Source organism: Python bivittatus, unplaced genomic scaffold, assembly GCF_059951505.1.
Source record: "Python bivittatus isolate LINGU-HERP-01145 unplaced genomic scaffold, Pbiv_v1 ctg000050_np1212, whole genome shotgun sequence".
NCBI lineage: Eukaryota > Metazoa > Chordata > Lepidosauria > Squamata > Pythonidae > Python > Python bivittatus.
Window position 1 is genome coordinate 6,042,578 of NW_028277033.1, and position 25,689 is coordinate 6,068,266.

Genomic DNA, 25,689 nt, shown 5'->3' on the forward strand with positions numbered 1-25,689 from the left:
TTGAATTAGCATTTTATTTGCAAGGGTTGTAGATTTGATGGGATCAAAGGGTTGTCCTGGGGATTAATTTTGTTGGTCGCACAGTCAGCCAGATGTTTAGACTGGATTTGGCATTTTTATCCACCTATCGAGTCCTTCCCAAGGACCTGGGATAGGCAGATGTTTGATGGTGATTATTATTATTATTATTATTATTATTATTATTATTATTATTATTATTATTATTTAGAGGCTGCCCAACTCCAAAATAATTCTGGGCACCTTTCAGTTAAAAAAGACAAAGATCAAATTAAGCCATTCAGGAAAAGCCAGAGTCAGTTTTTATATATATATATATGAATTTCAGTGGCCTTATGGAATACATTCCAGGGTCTCAAACACATTTATATCCATTCATGTATGCGCATGTATATATGTGTGCACACACACACACACACACACACACATCTCCTTCCTTTGTCCATCAGTGGGATGATGAGTGTCTTTGACTGAAACACACATGCAAAGACTTTACACTTTGTCAAATTGAGACTCTGAGATTTATCGCTGCTTTTGCCACAGGAATCCCCACTGCAATAACCACTGTGTTTTTGCATCCCCTAAAAACACAACATTCTGAAATTTAAAAAAGCTTCTCGGGAGCAAGCATATTAGCGGGCTGCGTAAGAAGAACACATTTTCGTGGGTTTTAGCTTGGTGTCCCAGCGCCTTGGAAACACACACGTTTGATTTTCCTTGGGGGCGGGGGTAGCATATTTTGTCATTTGGCTTGCAATTGGTGAAGGGAGTTTTGCCAAGGGCCTTACTGTCTGCACATGAAGTTTTGGTTCTTCAGTGCAGAAAAAATTATCTGTTTTCATTTTTAGGCATGTCATACCCGAACTGGCCTGAAGAGAGCCCCGTTCCACTCACAAGAAGCGATGGGCCTAAGTCTGTGTTTTCAAGATATGCAAATGATAGTGTTTATGCTAACTGGATGGTTTCACCCTCAGCGACAAAATTTATGGACAGAGTTTGATAGTTAACAATTTCTTGGTGGAAGGTAACGGATGCAGGAGGGACTCAGTGTCCACAGACTGACTGTCCCCTCAGCTTATTCCTTGAATAGCATCAACTGGTTGAAGCGAACAGGAATTCCAAGAATGGGAAAACTTTCCCCTTACTTTCTAGCAGTTCCTAAAATGTTTCCTCCCCCTTTCCCTCTCTTTTATGATAAATACTTCGTCCCACTTTAAAGCCGTAAGAAACTGAGGGGCGTCCAAAAGGTTTTTTTAAGAAGCTAAGATGGTGGTCATGGTGGCATCTTGACTCCCTCTGCCCTCCCTGGCAGGTGTCCCTAACTATTTTAGGCTTTTGCCTAAAGATTTCCTCGAGAAATCCATTTAGATTTGATGCAGCCGCTGGACTTCTTGTGTAAGTGTTCCAAATAATGTCTAATTCCTGAAACTGTCTTGTATGGGGTGGTGAAATCCTGTTGTTTCACTAGCAACTTCTGTTTCTGTGGTCATTGCTAAGGAAAGGCAAATCAATCAAAGCAAGAAGCACAACGTGGGAACTACTTGTTTTCCAAAAATGCCTGAGCTTGATCTAGCATTAAGTGTTAGCATTTATTGGCAGTAGGAAATCAGTTAAGGGAGTTTGGAACCAAGAGTGTTAATGGACCAAAGGCAGTGTTAGGATTCAGCATTGAAAGGTTTGGAAACCTGTAGAAATATATTGTTCTGTGGTCATGGGAAAGTAAGTGTTCTTTTTTCTTTTTTTTTTAAGAGAAAAAAATCAGGGTTAAATTGTTCTTACCTTTAGCACAATAGAAAACTTTGATATCATAGAAACTAGAATAGAGTTGATCTCAGAGTGCCCACTTGATATAACTTATTTTCCTTCACAAATCTTTCCATTATTATCTTAACATGGGCTCCAGATGATCTGAAATTAACTGACACAAAGGGAACCAGTTTAGTCTTACTCCACAGATTTTACCTCTTTCATCAGAAATTTATTTCTGCCACCCATTGTACAACTGGATACAGTACTGATTCCCTGTTAACCATGGCTAATAAACTCGAATGCATGCTTTGTCTCTGTAGTCCTTCCCTTCCCTAGACCAAATTTCTGCCTTCCACTTTAATTCCATTTAAATGGTTATGGTCCTCTGTTTAGTTAATATGAACAAGGGTTCTTGGTATCTCACCATTGGAAGACCTCTTGAGACAATCTATGTGGTCACTAAGAGTTGACATTGACTTGATGGTACTTCATCATCATAAACTTCATATTCCAAGCCATGGTAACCAGAAACCTGGGTTACATTAACCACAATTAATGTTGACATTGTCCAACTGTTCAGTTGTGATGAAGATACATGCATGGTTTGAGAGGGGAAAGTGTGCATTCCCAGCAAAATCCCAGTTTGTGAACCAAAGTTAACAGAAAATGAGTGTTGAATCTGTATTAGCCCCAATAGAATCTTTAATTTATATTATTCCTGTTTTTGTGTGAAACATGTGCATACATACTTTTTGCCTCATATCTAATCTTTACTCTCTTTGTATTTTTTTTTTCCTCAGTCAGTGTAGAAAACATGTCTAAGGTTGTTGTCTTTTTCCAAAGAGTAAAGCTAAAACCAGATGCAATGTTTTAATTTTGGCATAGTGTTTTGGAAGTAAGCTGACTTTTACAAAGCTTTATTGAAATGTGTAACAGACTCTGCATTACATGATTGTATTTTTGTTCATCGTTTCACAATTTCTACAGAATACTGGAATGTTAACCCAACATTTTTATCCTTTTTGGATACTCTTGCATAATCAAAATATACCAAAGCATTTCTCCTGTCTTAGGTTTCCACTGGGTAATTTTGTGTGTCTCCTTACATGTCCCAATTATTTCAGAAATCATGAGTCAGATTGCCAAAAACAATCATGCAAGAGGTCTGAACACCTCATTAGGATAAAGTGGTTTCAGAGTAGACCAGTTCTCAGACGAAGAAGCAGGAGGACATTTCTGTTCTGTAAACTAACTACTATATTATGCATTTGTGTTTACAAAGAAAAAATGTATCTGCCTACACAGATGTGAAACAGCCGTCAGTATCCTGTAACAAGCAGTCATCTCAAACAATAAAAAATGTAAATGTCAGAGCCTTAATAATTCATTGTGGTTGAGCAGAACTCTCCGTAGTGACTCCAGTGCACCGATAAAGAGATGGACCCCTTGAGGATTAGCTAGGACTGTCCAGTTGGGGCCAAAGGAAGGAATGGCCCAGTAGGCAAGAAAGCTCAGCTAGGTCAGCAGAATCTGATAGGACCATTTGGGTCCAACTTAATCCCAGCTCTGAACAACTTTCATTGTAGGTGGGTGTTCTATATGGTGCATGAAATTATGCTCTGGAGGGCAGCGGTCACACTCTGTGTGTTACTGTATTTGAGTCAGCAATGTTGACTTTTAACAATCAATACAAAGCAAAAAAAAAAAAAAAAAAGGATTTTAGACCTATGAGAATGAAGAAGCACCAACTATTTTCCCTTAACCATGGACTTTGAGTACCTTCTAAAAAGCAGACAAATCCAGGGCTCTTACACTGCTTTTCTGTTTCTAGCTCTGGAACAGCAGTAAAGGAGTTTGACAAATGTCCACTGTGAGCAAAGTATTTGATCCTTCTCTCATTTACCCACTGTATTTTTATAGTTCAGGTCTTCAATTCAAACAGGTTTTCTTGTCAGCCACAGGATTTCAGTCTTTAAAAGATAGCCACCAAGCCACCATGTCTTCCCCCTGTCGTGTATAGACATTTGAAATGACATTTTAATTCAGCTTCAAGTAACAGCACTCTTTCTGCAAGAAGTACTATAACCTAATGAAGTTAAAGACAACTTGGCAATAAACTGAACAGAAGGACATAAGTAAATTTGAAGCATCCAACAGTAAATTTAACCACAGGGCACAAAAAAGGAAGACATGTAGATGAAACAGTTATACACCTGCACACCCAGGCAAAACCACAAATAAAACACAAACCAGGAACCATACATATGACAGCAAAACCGGGTGAACATAACTTCCCACCCCCTTCATTTGAGCAAAACATTCCTCTTTGTTAAAGTTTAAGAACACAGTAAAAACCTCTCAACAAATAAGCATTTTGCAGACAGGCCTGTCAGCTCTCAAGGTCTTCCCCTCCATTTCAGAATACAAACTCTGAACGTTTCAGAGCACTTTGGAGCAGATCTGTTGAGCATTTTCAAAACTGCTCTGCCCATTTTGGCTTTGCAACGATAAGAACAGTGTCACAATGGTGGTCATGGTCAAAATTATTTAAGTTCTGGAAAGGGGTTTCTGACTTGCTACAGCTTCTGGAACAGCGGAACACAATCACTATTGTTTTACACTCTTGAATAAATTCTCTTGCTTTTCAGAATTGTGTTTTCTTCCCATACAGAGGTGTCTTTTCCCCAGACCTGTCTTGTCTTGGGTGCTAGAAATACTGTTCTCTTGTTACCTGTATTTTAGGATGGAGAATACCTCTAGTTTTGAAACGTGTCTCTACTCCCATTCTTCAAGACCAGATTGATTCCTTTTTGTAGGGCTGCTCATGAAACATTCAAAAGATAGGCTCCTACGATTTTTTAAAAACAGTTGATCTTTCCCAGGTTTGGAGTCTGTGTTTGTAAATAGAGAAGATGGGTTCAGTTACCATAGCACTGGTGTAAATTAAAAATTGCAGTGTTGTTGTTAGACAGCTAGCCTTACATTTTCATAGGATACTGATCCAAAAAAATCCCACTACCATAGAAACAGCTGCCAGTAGCATGTGGCGTGACTGCAAAAGTATTTCACCATATGTAAATAGGCGTAAGGATGTATTTTGTGTTCCCATCCTCAGATATCACGAACAGCCAGTGGATTTGAGGCAGAGAAGAAGGCAATTTTATAGATACTTAATTTGGCCTTTTTGAGGCTGAAGTGCTAGGAAATGGGGAAAGAAAAGGAAGGAAGGCTAACCAAATAGTATCAGAAAAGAAGAGAATGGCTAATTGTTTACTGATAGGTTGCACCTTGAGTTGAAATTAGAGGAACTTGTAAAGAAGGGGGGAGAGAGATCTAGACAGTGGGTGATCAACATTCTGAAGGGGTTGTGATACTTTAGGAGTCTGATTTATAAGCAACCTATGCAGATACTTTAGAATGTCTGTCTAGGGTGGGATGGCCCAAAAGGAATTTAGAAGAATAATGAAATGAAAAAAGCAAAGCAGAAAAGGGAGCTTGGACTACCTTCTTTGCTGCTGTAGTTCCAGGAGATAATTGTATTCATCACTTTGATATTCAAGGTGATAAGGTTGGAGACCAAAGATGTGGGGATGCTCTGAATGGAGAAAGGAATTCTCCTAAAACCAGCCTGGAAATTACTTTCCAAAGTTCTGATGTATTGTCTTGTAAGCAGGTAGGTGGGCGACCCAGGAGAATATGTAACAAAGAGCCTCTTCCTGAAGTTACTCCTATATAGAAGGTTTGAGACTTCAGTCTCAGCCATGTTCTAGAGTTGAATGATGGTTTTCTGTTAATCTTCTCTAAATTCTCATGTTCTCTGTCCAGTCCATTATCTCCAGATGCTCCTTTTGGGGATGATTTGGCAAATCCAAGCACTAATTGCTTTAAGATCATCTAGCATGGCCATTTCTCCTCTGAACTCTGTAGTCAGGACTCCACTCACTGGGCTGGGCTGGGCTGGGCTGGGCTGGGCTAGTCAAGACAGGATACTGTAGACCCAAGGCCAGAACTGAGAGGATTGCTTAATGACAACAGTTCTGCTTCTGTTTTTGTAATAGCTTGTGGTGTTTCCTTGTAAAGCTCAGAAAAACTCTAATAGATCTTCAGACATCTCTAGAATGACCTCAAGCTTGTCTGGGTTGCAGTCTGCGTCAACCCCAGCTGCGCTTAGGAAATAGTGGTTTTAACAGTGATGCATAACCAAGACAGTTACAAGAACAACTTATCGAAATGAATAAGTATACTCTTGCACTAAAGAGTAGAAAGGGCAAGTGCTTTGGGTATCCTTGCTTGGCATCTGTTTGGGGAAAGGGCTGGGAGTGTAAGCTGGGAAGAAGAGGTCCATCCTGCTGCAGGGATCTACTCTGATTTGTTATGCAAAGATCTCACACTGGCTGTCAAGAGAGAACAAGGTATGTTGCTTCCCAAGATTTAAGCCAAACGTAAGAACATGGTGTCCATGTCATAGCATGTGAATTGCCAGATCTCTACACCAAAAGACATAATGAAAGGTACACCTCATGAAGCTAATGTGAGGTGGTGATTATAGTCCTTCAGATACCAAAAACCCCTTTGAAGTGAGGCAGAAGCAAACTAGTAACCAATGCCACACTATACTAGTATAATATGATGTACTCATTTTGCACCAATTGATGTGTTTGAACACAGGGTATTTCCATTTAGGATGTATTGTAGCAATTTAGCCTGGAAATGAAGTTTATCTGTGGCAGAATTAGGTTTCTCCAGAAAACAGAAACCTGTGGTTGACCTGACTGACCTTCCGAAGCTGGTAAAATCACTCCTGGCCTTAGATACCACCAGTTTATTCAGAAGAAAATCAGTCCAATTGCATTCATCAAATACCTGTTTACTGTTTTAGGGAGAGTACAAACCAATCCAAAAGAAGTTTGAATATTGCTTCCCAAATCAAGATTATCTCTTACTATTGGGACTTTGTCCTTGTCCGGATAAAGCCGCCGTTTGCTAGGCCATATCAGTCCTTTGCTGATTTCAGATACTGATTTTCAACTTCCAAATAACAAGAAGAGCTAGATTATAATAATTATAATAATATAATGGAGAAATTGAATTTGGACTGGAGAACATCTTTGCCAGGGACTGCTAGTTTAGCCATCCCCCCCTTCCTGAAACCTACATTTGGGTAAAATGGTTCCCTCACTGCCTACTCCTTCCAGGGAACTCAGAAGAAAATCATGATTTATAGTACTAGAAGCCCCTGAGAAGCACATTCTTTTGTCCTCCGCTCCTAGTATTGTTGGAGATTGGAATTCAGCAGGAGCCCTTGTCAGAGGATGTGTTGCTGAACATGAGCAGAGTGCTGAAAGAAGGCAGAGTAGCAGAGCATACCTTTGGGAAAACATGGCATAATTGTCTTGGATGCAGTGTATGGGCTTAACCCAGCCATCAGCAAATGCTAACAGTCCCATTACACTTAAGAAAAATATGTATTAAGAGATACAGGAAGATAGGAAAACCGCACTTCTGCCTAAGTTCCCTTTGTGTCTTAAACCCATTTAACTAACAATACTTCCCATCTCTCTTTCTGTCTCTCTCTTTCAAATGTCCTTGCAATCATGTGAACAACATGATGACTGTATTTTCCAACAAATACAGAGACTTCACCAGGAGTCCAGTAAAAACCATGACATCATTACTTGCCCCTCTTCAAAAGCCCATGGTTGGAGGCGGTCAAAATCCTGTCAGTCTCAAGATTGGATTACAAACCAATAGCCTAATGAAAGGGATCGTCCGATTTTTCTAAGGAAGCTTGGCATTTGAGTTCTAAGATGGTCCTAGGAGGGTCTTAAATTCTAGGAACAAGAGCTACTGCAGGCTGTGGAGTTATAGCTTTGACCCACTTCTGCCTTAATCTGAAGGCCCTTGACGATCTAAAGAGCGCTTAATGCAGTCACCTACATTTTTGGATGAAAGCAATAGACAGAGTGAGGAAGGGTACCAAACAGAATAAACTGAATCCTCTCCTGCTCCTTTAGCAGAAGTTGGAAACATAAACTGGCAAGGACAACCCAACTTAGAAGCTTCTTCCACTGGGTTTTGCAACTCCTAGACAGTCAGAAGTAAGCAGCTGCTTTTACCTCTATGCTGACCCAAGCCCTGTAGCAGGACTATCTGATCTGTGTGGTGAGAATCCGAGTGACCACAGCTCAGCAACAAAGAGTTTTCTGTCTTTCTTTGCTGTCATCTGGTGGGCACCTGGACTTTGCCAGCCCTGATCATTTGCTACTGACTTTGCTCAATCCACTTTCCCCACTGCAGGGCAGTAGAACCACTTAGAGCAGTGTTGTCCAAACTTGGCCACTTTATGCTGGCTGGGGAATTCTGGGAGTTGAAGTCCACTCATCTTAAAGTGGCCAAGTTTGGACAACACTAACTTAGAGTATTAGGAGAAGCAACTCAACTTCAATGCTTGAAGGCATTCTGTGTACACCCCACTTTGGCATTATTTGTAATGAAAAGTTATTTTGATAAAACAAATAATTGTAGGTCATCCCATCCCATGTCTTTGGTAGAAACAGCTGGACAATCCATGGTTGATATCCTCTCCTGCTCACAAATTGATGTTCTTTTTCAACTCACTTCTTCCTGTTGCACTGAACAGACAGGAGACACATATAAAGGTCTCAGCAAATTGTGAAAGATTGGGTCAATTAGGCTAGTCTTCTCCGTCGTGCAACATGGTCTACTCGCTCTTGAGCTCCCTTGATTTATTCCTTCAATTTAGAAGGAATTCCTTCATTTTTCCTCCCAAACCTCAAGGTGATGTATCTAGCACTGCCTCCTCTATTTTTTCTTGCCAACAAACCTGCTGTTCACATGTAGTATGAGGAAATTGTTTGGAAGATATATTTGTTCGTGGTTGTATATGTATCATTTACAATTAAAAGTTCGCCTAAATCCCATTATCAGGAGGGAGAAATGGCTGATCCTGGACTAACTGGAAGGAAACGATTTACATTGTTAGTACAAACAATGATTAGCCGTCACAGAATCTGCATGTGTTAGATGGGGCCTTGTGTCTTGTAAATAGTGACTGTAAGCAAGAAATGTGGTTTGAAGTCATGTACACTTTGTATAAAGAATCTATAAAATCCTATGTTAATATTTGGGACTTCAGAACTCATCCAGGAACTCTACCCAGATGTGCTCTGCCTGGGAGAAGTCTTTACTGCAAAATAATTCAGTTTCCTCCTTGAATTGATGAAAGTAAGCCTTAGGGTTCTTCCAAACAAAGAGGGTGTGCAATTTTCTTGGGTGCCCCAAAGCCTTTTTCTCTCTACTCAACTGCCAAGCACATGGCGAGAGCAAGATGGCCATGTAGGACTCATTTTATGCAATTCACACCTTTTGCCCACTGAATGCTATGCTGTCTGAGGGGTTTCCTTTCTCTGGCATAATGCATCGCCCAATGATTTTCTATGGCTGCAGGTGGACTTAAACCTCAGTCTCTCTTCCAACACCTTTGCTCCTGCACCACCTTCACCTCTGTGATGTCTAATCCTTGTAGCACCAATTCCCAGCAAGAGAGAGCCTGCAGAAACAACCACTCTCTTTTTTTGCTTGTGTTCCCCCTCCATCTCTACTCACAAGCAGTGAAGGCCTATGGATGGGAAAGCTCCATAGGCTTCTGGTCTTGAGGAAGCCTTTTCCCCATCCAGTGTCTGTCACACAAGAGGAAAATGGACATGGGATGGCTGGATATTGCTTCTTTCTCCTCTTAACCTGACTTGGGGAACAGTGGCAATTCTTTTGGCATCAGGTCAATTGAAATATTTGTGCTGCAATTCTGAGCAAGTAAGACCCTGGAGGGGTGGACCTCTCATGCTCAGTTATGGCTGGATAATCATTAGCATGGAAGGCCTCTCTTGTTTTTTATGCATGGTGGGATTTTACTATATTCTTGGCAGACTTCATCTTTTAGCACTATCTCCTACTGAAGCTTGGCAACCATCAGTGTTCTTTGTTCTTTTGATGATATTGTACAAAACAAGGATGTTGTATTTTTGCCAAACCATGTACCTAGATTTTTCGTCCAGGATATGTTTCCTCTGAATGTTTCCTTCTATAATCAACCTAATTAGTTGATATGTCTTGTTGAGTGTTACATATCCTAAACATTCTAACTCCTTCTTGATGCTAGTTACAAATTCCCTGTTTCCACCTGTTCTTTGGAGGACCATCTCGTTTTGTATGCATCCGAGCTGTACAATTGTGACTAATCTTCTATATATCCACATTTCAAAGGCTTCTGTTCAATTGATTGTCACTTGGACTGTTGTCCATGCTTTGAGTCCGTACAAAAACCAGCACGATATAGCAGCATACAATTTTCCAACAAAGTCCTAATCTTAACCACTTGGAACTAAAGGCACAAATTTCTACACAGGATAGCTGTGAATCAGATTGTCCTTGTCAGGTTATCAGTAACAACTTTCCAAGAATGGCTAAAGCTATTAATAGGATTATCACTGTTTGCACTTCCAGAAAGGGCTTCCACACTAGCAATTTATGCTGCTACCCAATTGTCACTGGGGTGATGACTCACTAGGATGGACAATTTTCATATTGCTACAACAATGCCTATTACTTTGGATAGCCCTGTTAATTGTTAATAAGATAAAAGCAATACAAATATCAGAAAAGAAACAAAGAAAGTAATGAAGAACAGTGAATAAGTAACAAAATAGAAACAGAAACAGAAAAAAAGATTATAAAGCAGCAACTTCCGATCTTTTTGACAGCGTTAATACAGCATTTGACAGGTTATAAATACATTTATATTTTACCATATATGTATATGTATATGGTAAAAAACATGAAGAAATTTTTAACAAGATAATAGCAATACAAATATTAGAAAAGAAACAAGGAAAATAAAGAAGAACAGTGAATAAGTAAGAAAGAAAATAGGAATAGAAAAGAGAATATTAGACAAAATTTGGCCATGGTAGACAAAGCCTAAATCACGCATGTCAATATTCCACCAATCATTCTACACTCCAGTGTAAAGACGTTGACTCACATTCCTGTTCAAAACAGGAATCTAACTAGCTTCCCTGATGTCAGGTTGAGTTATTACACCCACTGACATACAACACAACTGAGTTCCTGTGCCTATGATGTCCTGTATAGCACACAACATCCTTGTTTACTGAATTAACCCATTTTCTGGGCTCACATGATATATTGGAAGCACGGGCTATCTGAGCAGGCCAGGTTCTCACCTCCCAGCAGGGTTGCCGTAATCCGGTCTACATGGGGCTGACTTTGAAGAGCATTTAGAAGCTGCAGCTGATCCAAAAGGCAGCAGTGTGGGCAGTTTGGGGCATTTCACACCATATTCCTGTGACATCTCTATTCAGCAAGCTGCACTGGCTTTCTGTGGGCTTCTGGGTGTAATTCCAGATACTATCATCTATAAACGCCTACATGGCACAGAGCCAGGTTATCTGCTGACCTGGCTATCTCTGATTGCCTCTGCGTGCCCCAACAGGGCCAGCAGGGTGGCCATGCTCCAGGACGTAGTCAAAGTGTCATCGTAGGAATCGGGTCTTCTCTGTCGCAGCACCTGGACAACAGAACAATCTCCCCAGAGGTCTGGATGTTCCTGACCCTGCTGGCCTTTCGTAAGGCATCAAGGATCTGGTTGCTACTTCAGGCTTTTGGGCAGGGAGCTCAAGTGAGCTCCGCAGGCTGATTGGTTTGGTTTCAGTCCTTGGACAAGAAGTGGAATGTTTTTAGACTTCACCCATAGGTTTACGTTTATCTTGTTGGTTCTGATGGTTATGCACACAGTGTTTTTGTTTCGGTTTTTGTTTGGTGTTCAGTTTTGTGTTTTTGTTTCAGTTTTAATCTTTGCTGTAGAGTCGCTGTACTGAGAGATGGGCAGCTATGTAAAATGTATAAATAAATGTACAAAGGTAAGTAAATAAGTTTACTGTTGTAACCCCAGGTTACACAGTTACCTCTATTACATTATTTATTTATTTATTTATATATAAATATATATAAATGTATATATATATTATAGGTTACATAGTTACATAGGGAATGAACAAAGGTGCTGAGGAACACGCCAATTAACCAGGAGTAAAAGCAGCCCTGCTTGTCCTATTGCAGAAGCAGAGAAGTCTTCGGGTGAAGGGCTCCTTGTGAACCCAGCCAATCAAGGACAACAGTTGTCAAACAGCACAGCTTTTAACACTGTTCCCTGTCTGTGCTTAACAGATGATGGGGGCTCTGCTACAGATTTACACTGTCATCCCGCTATCCATTTGGCGAGATGGTCAGTAACATGCGCGGGCTTTATATCACCACAAGGATGGCGAAGTGTTAATGAAGGAGTCATTGTGGCTGGCTGCTCTCTGCAATAAAAAGGGACCACCTCACACGGCACACGGGCCACGCAGGCAGGCCGGCTTCCCGTCGCAATGGGGGGGAAGCGCTGTCAGCCCGCAGCGCGAAAGGCCTCGCCGAGCCAACCGCAGCCGCCGTGCAAGGCAGAAGCGCCTCGTTGCACCCCAAGAACGGCTAAACGCCCCGAGGATCGGGAGTACCGATTGATACTGACACCCACTTGTTGCTGCGTGAAAGATCACTGGGCAGACCTGCGCGGCTCTGCCAAACGGTAACCCTTGGGGCACAGGGCGCAAGCAAGCGGACGGGGCGCTTCTCACCGCCCAGTCCCTGCGCCTCACTAGTTGCAAAGGAGCCCGAGGTTGGCCCGCGCCGTCGCCCCGCTTCGTCGTCGCGGCCGGCCGCAAGGGACTTTGCAAGCCGCGGCTCCGGACGTCATGCCGGGCAAGTCTGTTTTGACGTCAGGGTGGCTGCTCGCTGCCTCCGGGGCGCGCGCGGGGGAAGCGCCGGCCGGGCGAGCCCCGCGCGCGGGGGAGGGAGGCTCCCGCCGGGCCCGCGGCGAGCGCTCCGCAGGGCGAGCCAGGAGGAGCTTCGGCCGCGCCAGCCCGGGCCGCGGCGGGGATGATGTCACGCGCGCAGGCCCGCGCCCGCCCGCCGCCGCCGCCGCCGCCGCGCGATAAAGCTCCGGTGCGGAGCCAGCCGCGAGCAGCGCATCGCCGGCGCGCCGTCCGCCCCGCGGCTCCCTTCGCCCCCGCCCTCCGGCTCGCCCGCCCAGCGCAGCCCAGCTGGGCGGCCTCCCGTCCTCCAGCCGGGCGGGGCGCCGCGAAGCCGCCCGCCTCCTGGGCGCTGCCGCTGGAAGGGGCGGCCCCGGGGAGAGGCCAGGCCAGGCCGCGCTGGCTGGCTGGCGGGCGGGCGCGCAGGAAGCGCTGCTTGCCGGCTGCGCGTCGGCGCTGCGGCGAGGCGGAGGTAAGCCGGGACCCTTCGCGCTGGGAGGAGGGGGGGTGTCCCTTCTTTCCCGCCGCCCCTGCGCCAACCCGCACCGGCCCGCGCCCCGCCGCTGGGCTTGGCGCCCGGAGCGAGGCGTCCTCGTCTCCCCCCTCCGCCGCGTTGCTGGTTGGGAAGGCGTGTTCACACGAACCCAGCCGTGCGCGTGTATGCGAGCGTTCCAGGACGGAGCCACAAGAGAGTCCCCCGCCCCCTCCTCCTCCCTCCCCCCCCCCGCTCGCTTGTTCGTTCCCCTCTTTGCTTTGAAGCCCTCCCTGATTTTCCCTGCCTTGACGCTTTTCTGCTGGCAGACCCTGCTGTTCCTTCTCTTCGAAAATATGCACGCTGTTCTTAAGGCTGCCTGGCTGGAGACGTCTGAATGGGAAGAGATTTAGTGGTCACCTTCTGCTTTGCAGAGGAAGAGACCTTTTCCTGCTTTGTCTTTAGGAGGCGAGAGACGGGCTCGTTTCGCAGAAACCTGGGTTTGGCATTAACCTGGTTTCTGTGTCGGCACAGTTCGTAAAGGATCTACGTGGACTGGGTTTGCGCTGCCGCTAAGCCACCCCCGTAAGTCCCCAAGATTAATACTAAGCTTAACCTGTTGGAATGAAAGTACTTAACCCGATTGGTTAAGAATGCTGTGTGAACCCGCTTACGTTGTGAAGCGGCAACGCTTCCAAACTGGTGGTTAGGAAGCTGTATGGAGCTAAGAGTATAGTCAAGCAAGGAGACATTTTCCTTTCTGTACTGCAAGTTTAGTCTGCATTACTGGTGGTCAGTCTGTTTGATTAAAAAAAAATTCTGAAGCGGGGGGGGGATTTCCATAGCCAGCTGTGTCCCTCCCCCCTTTAGTTCTTGCTAAATTGTAGGTTGTAGTTCCTTGTATTCTTGATTATCTTTCCAGGGGGTTTCAAACCAGCAGGACTTTTCCAAGGTGGGGTGGAAGGGAGTTGCAAGCAACTTGCTGGAGTGGGGGGAGTCTCACATTTAAAAAAAAAAAAAAAAATTTATACTGGCAGAGTGGGAGCTCTGTCCGAACTTGGCTTCAGTTTTGCTCCTTTGCAAACTCCAAGCGGGCAGTTGTGTACTGCAAAATTGGAGGCTCCCTGTGATGGAGAGGTTAAAATGTATTAAAAGCAACTGGTATATTATTTCCTGCCCAGCCTCCGGCCCCGTGAAATAATTAGTGTTACTCCTGGGGGAAGGCTATTATTGTAGGGGGCACAACCTGCAAGGTTTGCTGAGCGCTGCCACTCCTTCAGCTAGATCCTTGTATGCACACCTTTTCTAATTGCTAATTTAATTTAAGGGGGTTAGACTATAATCCCTCCCTGTCTGTTTGCTCCCCCAACCCGGCTTTGGTTTTATGTCCTGCCTCTTCAGATATCCTTTTCTCCATAACAGATTCCCTCTGGTGCAGAATTTTTTTAGATGGCTTTCTTTAGACATTGAGTGCTTTGTTAACAATAAGAGGATGTTTTGGCTTAGCGTGACACTGGATCACTCATACAGTTGATTTCTTTTCTTTCTTTTTTTTTAAGCAGCAAGGACAGCATGCTGTTCCTTACCTAGTTGTATTATATGAGGACTATGAAGCTTCCAGGGGGCCCCAGCTGAACTGGCATTACTTGTATTATCTGAACTCTAATGCTACGGAGTCCCTGGCTGTCCTAGTTGCCCCAAACTCATTAAGTTGCCTTGGACATGCCAGTCTGCCTTATTGCTTTCTTACAATCAGCGGTTGTTGTAAATATTTAATGTGAAATATTGCAAACACTCTGAAGCTTTAGGTAAATGTCAGCTGTTAATTATCCTGCACAATGAAATTAAAACGTAGGACTGTTGCCAATTGTGTCCGTTAGCAAATGGTGTGTTCTTGAACTAGCAGAGGCTTTGGGAAGCAAAAGGAGGTGGATTTTGCAGAGGTGATTTTGCAGAGACCCCCTTTCCTCCAGCCCTTCTCACTTTCTCCTGTGCTGTGCCAAAAAGCCCCCTGTGACCTGGACCAGCTTTGGAAAGCATGTGTGATAAAGAGTTGTGTCAAAATTTGATTTCTTTCCTTTTTTTGTTCATTTTTTGCTATGGGAGGGAGCAAAAAAGGTCCAAGAGCTTTTTATCAGCAGAGTTGGCCCTGGATGCAATCTTTTCATTCCTGTTTGGAGAAGTGTACAGTATGGCTGCAGTACAATAGTCTGTATTCAGGACTAGCTTGGCAATATGTCTTTTTTTTTTTTTAAAGCAATAATAGTAATTAAAATAGTTTTGTGTTTTAAAACAAATCAGTCTTTCTCACAGAATCATCCCTCCGGCTGTGATATTTGATCTTTGTGGAGGCTACAGCTCTGTGTCCATTTGGTTAATGAAAAAAATAATGGAAAAATATTGTAGAAGAGGTAAAAGTTTAATCACTTCTCCATCAGGAATGGGCTGTTTTCCATCAAGAGGAAAGGGGGAGATCTTGTTAGAAGTGTGGATTTGTTTCATGGAAAGACCCTTTTGCATGGATATAATTGGACGAGAAGTGCTTGGAATAGTCAATAATTAATATCCGCTTGTCCTTTACTACAATTAAGGGAGTTGGCCCCTTAGTGTATCCCTTTTGAAGACAATAGGATGGTTGGTCCATTTTTTAAAATGTAAGTAATATGATCTGGCACTCAAGCTTGTATTGGATCCAGTTATCAACAACTGTTCAAGCCATAATTGTACAGTGTAGCTTAGACAATCTTTCAGCACAAAAAGTCAACCAACTTAATAGTAGTTTGGTGTTAAATTTGCACCTCCAAAAATGACCAGTGCTGGTGTGGTGAGATCTAGGTTTGTCTTCAGCTAGGCTGAATAGTTTTCAGAGCTGTATTAATCTCTGGCAGGGAAAAAGAATGAAGTTTTGTGTCACCTTAAAGACTAGCAACTGTATTGTCTCCTAAGCCTTTGAAGACCACTGTTCACTTCACCCTCCACAGTGCTGACTATTGTAAAGAGAAGAGTTGTTGCTCAGTGTTTGCTGAGTAAAAGGAAAGGGGAGAGGCCAAACTGCTTTCAAAGTCAGCAAACATAAAGCAACAGGTGGGTATGATGAAGGTAGTTTTGCACTGAAGTGTGATAAGAAATCCTGGTCCTTTTTTAATCCACGAGAAGTGGTGTTTAATCCTGTAGTGAAGTCTAACTCAGTTGATTCTGAAATCAGACTTAGTGATGGGTCTTGATGACCATCTTGAGCTTGGAGACAGAGCATCCCAGGACATGGTTTCTCAACCTGATCAACATTAAGATGTTTGGATTTCAACTCCGGGCATTCTGGGTGGGGAATTCTGGGAGTTGAAGTTCATACATCTTAAAAGTCGATCAGGTTGTGAAACACCATCTGGGAGTTGGGATTATCTGTCCTGTCTCCAAATTTTGGAGATTGTGAGATCAGAGTGATGCCCAGATGTTCTGTTGTGCAGTGATTGGTCATACTGGCCCCTAAGGAAGGTGGCAGGGCATGGCACAGAATATGGCGCTCTGGAGTTGAGGATGTAACACTGTTGCCAACCCAGCATAGAGGCATGTTTACAAACCATCAAGCTGCTACCTTGTGTTTCTTCCCATCTAAAGGATTTCTGTCTCTCAGGGAAAAATAAACACATGCGCGGCTACATCATCAGAACTGAATATGCTTTGTGGTTTATATTTCACAAAAAATAATATAAATACTGCAAACATATGGAAAGCATTTTAATCAGTCTAATTTACAACATACAGTAATCACTTTTCTTTCTTCCTCTTGGGAAAACCAGTAGTTATTTTAGAAGATGCCTACTTTTATCCTTGTGATAAAAGAGAACGGAGTGGATGCATTCAAGGAAAAGTCAAGAAAGTTGAGGGCTGGAATGGCTGTGGCTGTATTTTGGCTGAGAACCTATTAAAGCAGTGTTTCTCAAACTTGGCCACTTTAAGATGTGTGGACTTCAACTCCCAGAATTCCCCAGCCAGCCATGCTGGCTGGGGAATTCTGGGGGTTGAAGTCCACACGTCTTAAAGTGGCCAAGTTTGAGAAACACTGTATTAAGGGAACTAGAAAAGTTCTGTTTTATTTCCCACAAAATCTGCCACATTGTACTGTTCTCTGGATAGTCCCATTCTTAGATTGCGTGTAAACATTAAGGCCTCGGCTGAGTTAGAGACGGCGCATGGAATTAGAACTTGACTGGTTACGCTTAAAGACTATAACCATTCTTAACACATTTTTGCATTTGCTTGTCTGCTTAGCACTGCATTTGACTACATTGCTTTCAAAATGAACCAGGTGACCCCATCCATTCCTTTTCTCTGGGTATAATTGCAACCCCATCAAAAGTTTGCTGATGAATGAATTGTCTTTGCATTTCTAGAGATGACTACTGTAGTGTAGCAATGCAGTGCTGATGTTATCTTTATGCTGGTCTTTGACCGTAATAAAGATTTGATTTCATTTGATGTTGTCTTAGCAATGTCTCAGTGTTCACAGGCAGGTCAGCCATGAGTGTGTAGAACAGGCAATGTTAAGGGTGAACAACTCAGGGCCTTTTTTTAAAAAAAATCAGTTTAACCAAGTAGACAGTTGAGTCAAGGCTAAACAGAAGTAATTATTCCTGGAATACATGTACATATGTCTGCTGAGAAACAACTTTTCTTTCATGATGCAATGTCTAATGAATTAAAATGATAACCCATCCTTAACCACAATGGTTTGGGGTATATGAGATTTGACTGCGTAGGCAGATTAGGGAAAAAAATTCTCCATCCAAAAATTGTGATGAATCTGACTTCCTGGGGTGGGGTTGGGTGGGGTGGGGATGGGATGTCAGTGGGAGATGGGGAAGATTCATTCCCTTACAGTTAGCATCTCCTTGGATTTAACAGGTATGTCCATTGGAGGACCTGCAAAAGAAGCTGATAAGGTACCCCTTGGTACGATGCACCAAGACTCTTATAGAACATCGGCTCTTATTGCAACATACTCCTATTGCAAATTGTTTCGTTATAATAAAGCCAAATTAGAGCCCACCAGCTTTGATGCCAAGTTAATACAACCGTTAATGTTTTGTCAGTGCTGATTTGCAGGGTAAGGAAATGCTCTGAGGCTGAGAAAGAAAAGGGGTGTTTCAAAACATGACCAATGAAGAACAGATGGCTGTTTTCAGCCTTAATTGGCAAAAGAGCCATTAGCCCTTCAGTTAAACCATCTGGAAGAAGAAGGTTCAAGCGATTCACAGAGACCCCACCTTAATGGCTTGGAGGGTTGGAGTTTTGGTTATTTGGGTTCCAAAAATTCTGCATCCTAACCCCCACCCACTCCCCCTTGTTTTTTTCTGGCGTTAGGCTTGATTAATGAAACCTTAGGTGAATCTCATTTTCCTAGTTATGCATTGCTGTCGGAGCTTGATACGGAATATTATTTTGGTTGTTAGAGACACGTGCAAGATCTTTGGTATGTGGCAGTACCTATCTGCCCTTGCCTGATCTTAAAAGAGCTAAGCGAGATCTGATCTGGTTGAGATTCCAGTAGGAGGCCACCAGAAAATCTCAGGACTTTTGGTGAGTTCATGCTTTCGCCAAGAAGACATTAGCTAGGTAGTTAGCTGATGCTGCGCTGGTAAGAGAGCAAAAATAGTCTATAATAATGGGAATGGGTGATTCAGTCAAGACAAGTAGATGCTCAGTCATTTCTGAGGCTGCTTCATTCAAAATATTTGTGTGTGTACGCTCCCTGTAGAAGGAGGAGGAGAAGAAATGAATAAAACATTTCAGGGGGACGGATTCTAGTCTGGTTTTTTCCAAACATCTGTTTTTATGTGAGAAGTGTGCATGTTTTTGTTTTCCTTCAGGGAATGTAAACAGGCATCAGCCACACCAGCTAACTTGCACTGTGATGCAATATGGTTTAATCCAAAGTTTATTGCTTGATTCTGCTGATTGAGCCTATTTATGGGGTGGTGGAACATGTGAGATAATGTTTCCTGAACTACTGATAATTGAGATATGCTATTTGCTTAATCAAGATTTGGCACAGAACTTTTCTTCTCTTGAAGTTTCCTTTTCAAGAGCAAGTCGTAACTTCATGCTTTTGAGAGGACGGCAATCTTTATATGAGTCGCTGCACTCCATCTCTATAAAGGTGGGCAGTTTTGATGAATCTCTTTGTCTGATAACTGATCCAATTGTAGTTGGTGGAGAGATGCCCAAGAATTACTCAATGAATGTTTGCTAGAACAGTAAATCATTTAGAGACACAGCAGGCTGTCTGCTTTGTGTCAAAGCAGCTTTTAGTGTAAAAATATTCTCAGAACACACTAGTAGTTCTCTTATGAAACACTGTGGGACCTTGACTTGTAGTGTGAAATTCCCTGAAGTAAGAGATGCAATGAGCAACTTGGTTATCTGTTTCCACTAACTAGGCTAAGAAGTCTATCAGAGTTGGTGGTAGTCAGAATAAACTGATTCATATCTAAAATATGTATCCGGAGAGGCTTGGTCATTTTAGAGCATTTCAAATTAGGTACAACCAGTCCCCAAGCTACAGGAGAGAAAGGAAATAGGATGATTTTATTTCAGATTAGTTTAGCTCTTGGCCCATTCATTATTTCTCTAACAGCATGACACTTGAATTAGTACATTCATAGTTTGTAATAATTATGATCAGTGATCAGCCAATACTATAAAAAGAACCACTGAAATGAAGGAAATCAAAAGCATTAAGGGATCTGTGGTTAGGCAGAACATGTGGAAGAGTTTGCACATTATAGTAAGCTATAGATGATTAATTTGATTATCTTAGCTCTATGGTCGAACCTGTTATTTTTAAACCAGAGTTAATGGCCTGTTATTGCAGGAAGCTGAATATGATTTAGTCATCAAACCATGGTGAAAAGAAACCGCGATGTAGTATGATGCATGAACTCAGCCACTGGCAAAAATTCAGGAGTCCTTCTTTGATGGCATAGCACAAAATGTTGAAACCCGATTATCATGAACCTGGTTTACTGCAGAACTCTGTTGCGTAATGACTGATGGTTGCTCCTGCATGGGGAGAGGTGCACAGCATGTAATGCTGTGTCAGACTCTTGGCTCACATCTTCTTTAGTAAGTATAAAGCTAGGTTTTGAAGTGAGTTAACAGATTCAGTCTTGGTAAAGTAACAAAGATCTGATATTAACATAATTCTACTCTTTTTTGTTGCTGCTGCTTCTGTCTCTGTACCTTCTCCCTCTTCGTCTGTCACTCATTCTTCTATCCCTTCTTCTCATTCAATCCCACTCCTTCCCCTTCTCCTATCTCTCCTTCTCCTGACTTTCCTCCTTCAACTCTTCCTTCTTCTAGAACTTCTCTTCTTCCTCCTATCTCTCTTCCTTCTATCTCTCCTTCTTCTCCTTTCCCATCTATCATTCTCCTCTTCCTATGCCCATTCATATATTTCTTCTGATTGTGTTAGTTCGTTAAGTAACTCAAAGTCTTTGGCTGGATTGGCGATAGTCAGTAGTTTTTTATATTCTTCCAAGGCTAGACAGGGCCTCTTTCCATCTTCTAGGCTTATCCAGGCCAGAAGCCTGGGAGAGACAATAGGAGACAGCTGCTGCTTCTATAAAGCCTAGCCAGAGATACCCAACCTAAGGCCCAGGGCAGAACATGTCACCAACATCTTGAGAGCAACCTTTAGAAAGCCTTCCCAAAGTTGTCAACAAGTTGTAATTTTTAAAGGAAGGGAAGAGGGAATCAATTAAACCCATGACTGGGAAGAATTATATTAAGTCTATTAAATCAATTTAATGTTAACATTATGTAAATGAAATCAAATTTATTTCTTGTCCTCCCCCAGCTACTTTTTGGAGTTTGCTATCTAGGTTATAAAAATCGAATGTGCTTTAATGTAACTTTTCCTCTGGGCCTTAAACTGTATTGCGGGCAGAAAAGCCTGAATCCTTGCTGCCTTTGTTTCTTTCCTCTGTTTTAAGAACAAGTTATGATTGTGTTATTTGCCTTGCAAAAGAATGTTTTTGTATCTCACATTTAGTCAAGGCTGGGGCTCAGTTGCTTTGACCGAAGGGATCGGCCCTGTGGTTGGCTGAACATCGCCCTGCAGCTCTAAAACACGAAGCTCTGCGAAGTCGATAGATCTTGCCATGAGGATCAGAGGAAGGAAAGCTGAGAAGGGAGTCTGAATGTTTAAAATGCTACAAGCAAAATTTCTTAATTGGATTGATTGATTCCTTTACCAAAAGTTGCAGCTTTGTGGTTGTGTATTCATATTTTGTTTGGTGTGCAAGTTAGCAGATACTTGTTTTGGGGGGGGGGGTGAAGCTCAGGTATAAAAAAGGGCAGGGCTTCATCTTGACTTTTTTGACTCCCTCTGCAAGTGTCCCTGGTGAAACCTGAACTGTTTTTTTAAATAAATCTCAGTCTGTTGTCTGTGTTCAAGACCACATTCAAATGCTCAGCGTGCTATCAGCCCTGCAAAAGCTACAGAGGGGGAATTCTTTATATATATTCTTGGATTCTGTGCTTGGAATTATTTATTCCCTTCCAAAAATAAATTAGACTGGAGTGGTGTGAGTCTTCTGAAAGCCCAACACAGCATCAACAGCCAAAGTTGCAAAGGAGCTTAAACTCAACTTGGATTTTTCCACTTCCTCAACTTTTTCCACCTTTGGCCACTCTTCTTTTGTAAGGCTGAAAAAAAAAAATCACAATATGTGTCATGTTCTAGTATTGGGTCTCTGAGGCTGAAAAAGCAAGATATAAAGTTATCTCTGTTCTCAAAGCTAATGAGTGCACTGCAAGAGTTCTGTTATGTAGGTCATCTATGAAGTAACAATACACGGATCATGTAAGAAGAGCTCAGACAGAATGGAAATAATCGCAGAGTGGTGAATGTTTTATAGAATGAAAGTGAGATCCAGGACCATGCTGGGAGAAATGCATTTTGTTGTTGCTGGAGTTGGGTAAGGTAAAGTTCTGTTCCTGCTCATATGTAATAGAAGGCTTAAAATGTAGTTTTTATTGAACCTCAGAGAGAGGAACAATATGTTTTCCATTTTTTTGTAAGACCACAATATGGGATACAAAAATAGGTAAAGTTACGTTATTTCCCAGGGTCATCTCATTTTTTTCCCCCTATGCAGACTTAAGTGTGTCCAGCTTACCTTGTTCTTGCTAAACTTCATATATTTTCTAGGCTGCTCAAAGTAGGCTAATCAAGAGAGGATATTAGGAAATTGTTCATCATAGTTCTAGAGTTCATCAGCTTTTTATCAGAGGGAGCTGCTGTTTCCTTGGCTGAAAAAAAATGCCAATTAGTTTTCTAGTTTGAAAACTAGAGTTTATGGCCTGTTCTGTGGGAACTGATATTAGGTTTGATTTGTTCACCTAGTTTAAATTAAATCTTCCAAGTGTTATTTACTGCGTCAGTATGAGTACATGTTAGACGAGTGTGAATCCCAGGTTTCAATGGTCATCACAAAGTTTACTAGACAATTTTGAGCAAATTAGTATCTCATATGGTTGTGAAAAGGATAAAATGGCATGGGGGTGGGTGGGTGAAGAGAGAAAACAGCAATGTCTGCAACCTTGAATATTTTGAAGGAAGCATGAGAGACACAGGTAGCAGATAAATTCAGCCAGTGTAGTTTTTGTTGCAAGAAATATAGGGTTTACAATAAACGTTTTAGTGTGGCTTCATATAATGCAATGGGGGCAAAAATAAAACAGTACTTTAAATTAAAAAAAAACTTTGGGGAAAAAGTGATCAAAGTTTTATGAGGTCTTGTGTGAGAATCCAGTTAAATTTTTTAAGATCTGGGTTCTCACTTGAAATCTGGGGTGTTCATAAGTTTTTTTTTTTTTTTTTTAAAGTGAATGTATTTGGAGGTCAAGGGGCGCCTGGTGATGGCATAACTACTGTGGTGCACACACCGATCCTCTGATTGTAACCTATGATTAATAAGGAAACCATGATATGCATGCAATCTACAGTTTACAGGAAGAGCGTCATAGGCACGCTTGGTTTCTGGATCCCAAGGGGAGGCACCTTTTCATCTCAAGGGTTTTACAGGCTGAGTCACAAGCCATACATTGCTCTTTTCTGTCTCTGGTGTACACACCCACATGCACACAGACAGGTTCCTTCCTCCCGGTCTTCAGTCTTCACCAGGGTGTGAAGGAAGGGGAGGTGACAAGACTTCAGTGTTCTGAGATGATGATAGGAATCCTATCTTTTTCTTCTCTTGCCCCCATCCAGAGATCCCATCCATTGCAGAGGGTTCTTCCCAGCAACCCACCGAAAACTGTAGGCTTCACTCTGCCACTAATTAATTCTCCTAATGAAGGAGACTCCGGGATGCTGAACAGCTCTGCAGCCTCTGACCACAGATCCTGCACTGAGCAGGGAGTTGGAGTAGGGGACTTCTGAGGTCCCTCCAGTTCTACAGTTATTGGTGAGAAACCAGCAAATAGAGGTCTCGGGCTGGTGGGGGGCAGAAAACTGGTGGGATTCGTGTGTGCAGTAGGGAAAGGTCTTATGAGACCTCTTCAGCTGTAGATTGTGTACTGTGTGAGCTGCCGTGATGGATTTGAAGAGATGTACATGCTGGAGAGGCCCTGTGCCAGAGGTCTCCTCTAATGGAATGTGAGGATGGCCTTGAAAGATGGCGGGGGGTGGGGGGGAGATGATGCCTAGGGAATGATCAGATAAAAAGGGAAGGAGCCCCCAACAGAGTAAGAAATTTAGAACTGATCAGATGGTGACTACGGACAACGGGAGATTTGTACTTTCAGACTTGCAAGATGTAGCCTTATGGTGAAGAATTATTAGCTCATCTGGTCATGTTTCCTGTCTGGTTTACCTGGGAGGGCTGACATTTCTAGCCCTTTTAGGCTTGTAGACCCATTTGAAAGTTTAGCAGGCCAAGGCATGGGAGTGCCTTTCTGTTAGAAATGGATGAATCTGTTAGTTCTGGTTGCTCGTTTTGCCTGCCTTCACTTTTTTTTATCCCCCGCTTTTATTTATTTGTTTTTTTGTTTTGTTTTGCATGAGATATTAAAAGGAAGTTGGCCTTTTCATGTATAAGAAGTGGTTTTCCAACAGTCTTCCCTTTCTGCCCTTTTATTTTTTTTGAGCGTCCTTCCCATAGACATTTATTTGCATTTTTAAAAAAGTTCTGATGACTAAGTCATCCCCTTTTGAGACACGTGAATACCGAAGAATTGCTTCATTCCAGTTCGTGCATTGATCAGGACTTGCACAGAGGTGTCAAAATGTGAGCGAATTGCAAAATTACCTCCACTTTGACAAAACAGAAAACAACTGTTATGGCGAGTAGCTTTATTGAAAAGAAAGGTAACCCACAGAAAACTGTTTCACGAACAGATCTGAAATGCACACAGGACAAAATGCATGGGGTTAAAAGAAATGGCTGGCTGGGGAATTCTGAGAATTGAAGTCCACACATCTTGAAGTTGCCAAGATGGAGAAACACTGCTCTAAAGAGCATTATATCACCTGTAAAAGGCATAGGAGGCTGACTGCTTAGGGTTAATATTTTTTAGCATGGCTCATAATTTTATAGCAATTTTGCTCATTTTGTGTTTGTATTTGGACTTTGACCACGATAATAACGAAACACTTGAAGGACAAGTCAAGCCGCCAGTGGTCATTCTATTTTCCTCTCCAAAGAAAGCTTCAGAATTTTTTTTTTCTTTAACGTTCAGAAATATTCAGAGGGATAGCAGACCTTTGACAGCATTCAGAGAGGCACTGCATGGTAACTCTGAGCCTGTGCTATGTTTGTACAAATGTTGGATTTCTCTGTTTTGTTTCCAGTTATTGTGATTGGTAAATGTGGTAGTCCAGCTGCAGAATTGGTAGACTCCTGAGTTGGTTTCAAAAGGTGTTAAAGCCTGTTGATTTCAGAAAGTTCTGTAATATTGATTTAAGAGGACTTTTGAGCAGTCCCTAAACTTGGCAGAATAAGAAATCACCCCTGTAAAATACAGGAGCAATTTTTGGAAGTTTGTCTTCTGAGGGGGAGAACTTCTGAATTAGTAGCTTTATTGTTGGAAACGCAATATTTACAGCTGATGGAACCACACCATTTTCTATGTCTTTGCAACGTGGTGGATAAAATAATGATTTCCAGCTTAAAGAAAAGGAGTGTTGGAAACATCTAGTGAAGATTCATGATGTCTTTTCATGTAAATAGAATGTAAATGCACGTTTGGATCAAAACACGTTGGTTTCTTTAAATTGGAATGCCATGGAAATAGGACTTTTTTTTCTTGGAGGTGAATAACTGAGAGAGCTTTGGGAAATGAATATCTACGTATGTCTTGGGGGAAAAAAGTATTTGCTATTATTGTAACCGAAGTATGTGGTTAACGTAAAATTGGGGGATATGCTAGAACGTTAGAGTTCAAGGAACTAAAGTTAGGACATAGTCTGGTGAGCTTGCTTGATAATTATGTCCTGATGTTTTTCTTCCCGCGCTCTCTCCTTCCTATTACAAAAGTATTTCTGACACATGGCTTTCT

The 25,689-nt window shown here is 42.3% G+C and overlaps 2 protein-coding genes across 4 annotated transcripts in view; both read left to right on the forward strand.

Annotated features, from left to right (window-relative positions):
- Nucleotides 1-3,442, forward strand: part of RET (ret proto-oncogene) — a 111,718-nt gene extending 108,276 nt beyond the window's left edge. Inside the window, exon 20 of the mRNA XM_007420746.4 lies at nt 867-3,442. Coding sequence (XP_007420808.3) covers nt 867-1,018 — 152 coding nt within the window. The 3' untranslated portion in view covers nt 1,019-3,442. The remainder of the gene's footprint in view (nt 1-866) is intronic.
- Nucleotides 3,443-12,865: 9,423 nt separating this feature from the next.
- CSGALNACT2 (chondroitin sulfate N-acetylgalactosaminyltransferase 2) overlaps nt 12,866-25,689 on the forward strand; it is a 39,179-nt gene continuing 26,355 nt past the window's right edge. Inside the window, exons 1-2 of one of the 3 annotated variants that reach the window (XM_088129214.1) lie at nt 12,866-13,128; nt 13,594-13,713. The gene's annotated coding sequence lies outside the window, so the exon portion shown is untranslated. Of the gene's footprint in view, nt 13,129-13,593; nt 13,714-23,401; nt 23,598-25,689 lie in introns of all 3 variants that reach the window. The other 2 variants (XM_088129226.1, XM_088129221.1) reach the window with 2 other exon arrangements.